We start from the raw sequence: 3,366 nt of genomic DNA, 5'->3' as shown, positions 1-3,366 counted from the left end.
GGTTGCTGGGAATGATTGCTGGGGTCTTAATTAGCTACTGGGGTAGTTCCCGGATCTGGGTTTTAGGAACTTGTTTTACCTTGCATAGCACTTAACTGTTTTCATATTGCAGCTATTGGGTTGATTACTGCTTAGCTTTATTAGCTGGCGGTCTGAAGTTTTTACGGAGCCCACCAGTTATTCAGTGCTGGGGCAATCTATTCCAGTGCTCTTGGGGAGAGGGAAATATGGCGGTGGGTCACGGCAGAGTGTAAAGGGAAGGACGCGGAGAAACAGAGCGGCTCGGCGTCCTTCCATCCTGCGACCCATCCCGAGGATAAGAAAGGCCAATGTTGGATCAAGCCAAAGGCCCGTCCAGTCCAACACTCTGTGTCACACAGTGGCCAAAAACACCAGGTGCCATCAGGAGGTCCACCAGTGGGGCCAGGACACTAGAAGCCCTCCCACTGTTGCCCCCCCCCAAGCACCAAGAAGACAGAGCATCACTTGCCCCAGAGTCCCTATCTATACCTTGTGGCTAATAGCCACTGATGGACCTCTGCTCCATATGCTTATCTAATTCCCTTTTGAAGCCGTCCATGCTTGTAGCCGCCACCACTTCCTGTGGCAGTGAGTCCCATGTGTTAATCACTCTTTTAGGGGGCTCTGTTCTTTGATAGTTATCTACACAGTTGTGACCGGATGCTTCTATGACTATGATGTCCTCTTTACTGTTCTAGGAATTACCAACAGATGTACAGTTTGTTCTTTCTTTCTTTAGCATATAAAGAGCCCTGTTTTGTCATACAGTTGTTCATAGAATCATAGAATGTTGGAGTGGGAAGGGACCTTGTGGGTCATTTAGTCCAACCCCTCCCCTGCATTCTGCAGGAGCAAAGCCAAATACATTGGTATACAGTGTATGTTATTTTTCCTGTCCCCTCCCTGGGCCAGCAACAGAGCCCCAGCAGAGAGAAGGCAGAAGGGGGGCCATGCGAGCAGCTGGAACGGGGCTCCGGGAGGGGCTGGCAGTGGGGCCAGGATTAGAAACCCCCCTCCGGCATTGATGTTGTGCAACGCCAGGTCGATCAACAACAAGGTTGAAGTCCTTCGGGACTTCATACAGGAACAGCAAGTGGACCTGGCGTGCATGACCAAGACCTGGGTATGGGAGAGCGAGATGGTTGCGCTCGCCCAACTTGCCCCACCGGGGTTCTCGGTCCTCCATCAATCATGGACTAGGGGGCGGGGGGAGGAGTGGCGTTTTTCATTCGGGAGGCTTACTCCTTCAGGGCGCTCCCGCAGGTGGAGATCGCAAGCATTGAATGTGTCGGCTTGCTGCTAGAGGCTGAGGAGAGTTTGGCTATTTGGCTGGTGTACCGACTACCTAACGCTCCGGCCGATAGCCTGCCATCCCTGCTGGAGGCCGTATCAGGCTGGGCGTTGGAGCACCCTAGGCTGTTGTCTTGGGTGACTTCAACGTCCATGCTGACAATGCGACGTCCAGCCGGGCTGTGGACCTAGTGTCGTGCCAGTCCATCTTGGCCCCCACGCATCGGGCCGGTCACATGCTCGATCTGATCTTTGCAGCGGGAGTTTTGGAGGACCGGATCACTGTTAAGGCAGTGCCATGGTCGGACCACCATGTCCTGAGGGCCCGTCTGAATGTCCCACCCCGACCCTGTTTAGGTGGTGAGCTGATTTTGGCTCGCCCGCGGAGCCAAATGGACCCCATGTGGCTCCAGATGGCTCTGCGGGATCCAAGGCCCCCTGGCGGCTCGTTAGATGAGCTGGTGGAGGATTGGAACTCCAGACTCTCCTCAGCCATCAATGTGATCGCTCCCAGGCGCCGCGACCACCAGTTGCTGGCCCGCCGCCTCACCAACGTGGGGATTCAGGGGCTTGCCCTTCAATGGCTCGTCTCCTTTCTCCAAGGTCGGGGACAGAGGGTGGCAATGGGGATCCAGCAGTCCCGAAGGCACCCCCTTGAGTGTGGAGTGCCCCAAGGAGCCGTGTTGTCCCCAATGTTATTTAACATCTACATGCGCCCCCTCGCCCAGATTGTCCGGAGGTATGGGCTTGTCCGGAGGTATGGTGATGACACCCAGCTCTATCTGATGTTGGACGGCCGTTCGGACTCTGGTCCCGATGACCTTTCTCAGGCGTTACAAGTCGTGGCTGGTTGGCTTAGGCTGAGTCGGTTGAAATTAAACCCGGCAAAGACGGAGGTCCTGAGTTAGGACTCCTTCTCCCGACCTTCGGCGGGGTGCCTTTGGTGCCTGTGCGGGAGGTTAGGAGTTTAGGAGTGGTCCTGGACTCTTCGTTAACAATGGAGGCCCAGGTGGCAGCCACTGCTAGGTCAGCCTTTTACCATCTACGGCTGGCCTGGCAGTTGGTCCCCTACCTCAGCCGCGAGGACCTGGCCACTGTGATCCACGCGACGGTGTTGGAAGTTTCAAGTTTACCCTACCCTTGTTAGGTTGATAGTAAACTTTTATATTTTAAACTACCATGGACTCAGACTCATTTTTACTCTGCTAACTCTGCTGAATTAAGAAATTAAGAAATTAAATACTAAACTACTAATAGACGGTCACCTCGAGGCTAGACTACTGTAACGCTCTCTACTTGGGGCTGCCTTTGTTGCAAATCCGGAAGCTGCAGCTAGTGCAGAATGCTGCAGCCAGGCTGCTGATGGGTCTCTCAAGGAGGGACCACATCCGGCCGGTGCTGCAAGCGCTGCACTGGCTGCCTATAGCATACCGGATTCGTTTCAAAGTGCTGGTTCTCACCTTTAAAGCCCTGAATGGCCAGGGTCCAGCCTACCTTAGGGACCGCCTCTTCCCGTATGTTCCCCCGAGAGCGCTGCGATCGGGGAGTCTGGACCTCCTCGAGGTTCCAGGCCCCCGGGACATTAAGCTTGCCCTAACCACAGCCAGGGCTTTTTCGGTGGCGGCTCGTACCTGGTGGAATGAGCTCCTGGCGGAGATCCGGGCCCTGCGGGACCTTGTACAGTTCCGCAGGGCCTGCAAGACGGAGCTCTTCCGCCAGGCTTTTGAGTAGGAGCCACCGCCGCCACTATACCACCACCGTGGCTTGATTTACCATCTACCTGGCTCTAGGCAGGGGCAGACGTCGCCCAGAATGAGGAACATCACTCTAGCGCTCCGGCTTTTATACCATCGGCCGCCAGTGAGGGACATCGACCATCCTGAACTCTTAAAATGTACTGTAGAGCACCATTTTAGTTTGTATTTATTGAGGTTTTAATGTAATCTATGTTTTATTCTCGGCATTGCCGCCTGTTTGCTGCCCTGGGCCGTATGGGTAGGGCGGGACATAAATCCCTAAATAAATAAATAATAAATGTGCAACTTAAATGAATTA

General features: G+C 54.3%; 1 protein-coding gene across 1 annotated transcript in view; it reads left to right on the top strand.

Annotated features, from left to right (window-relative positions):
• Positions 1-1,045: 1,045 nt before the first annotated feature.
• The window catches only part of LOC107125877 (gastrula zinc finger protein XlCGF17.1-like), a gene marked incomplete at its 3' end in the record, with an annotated part of 18,663 nt that continues 16,342 nt past the window's right edge, over positions 1,046-3,366 (top strand). The window contains exon 1 of the mRNA XM_015429339.1: positions 1,046-1,144. Coding sequence (XP_015284825.1) covers positions 1,046-1,144 — 99 coding nt within the window. The remainder of the gene's footprint in view (positions 1,145-3,366) is intronic.

The sequence above is a fragment of the Gekko japonicus genome, unplaced genomic scaffold, assembly GCF_001447785.1.
Source record: "Gekko japonicus isolate JY-2015 unplaced genomic scaffold, Gekko_japonicus_V1.1 scaffold6341, whole genome shotgun sequence".
Lineage (NCBI taxonomy): Eukaryota > Metazoa > Chordata > Lepidosauria > Squamata > Gekkonidae > Gekko > Gekko japonicus.
The sequence above is the reverse complement of the archived record's forward strand: the minus strand, read 5'-3'. Positions and strand labels throughout refer to the sequence as shown.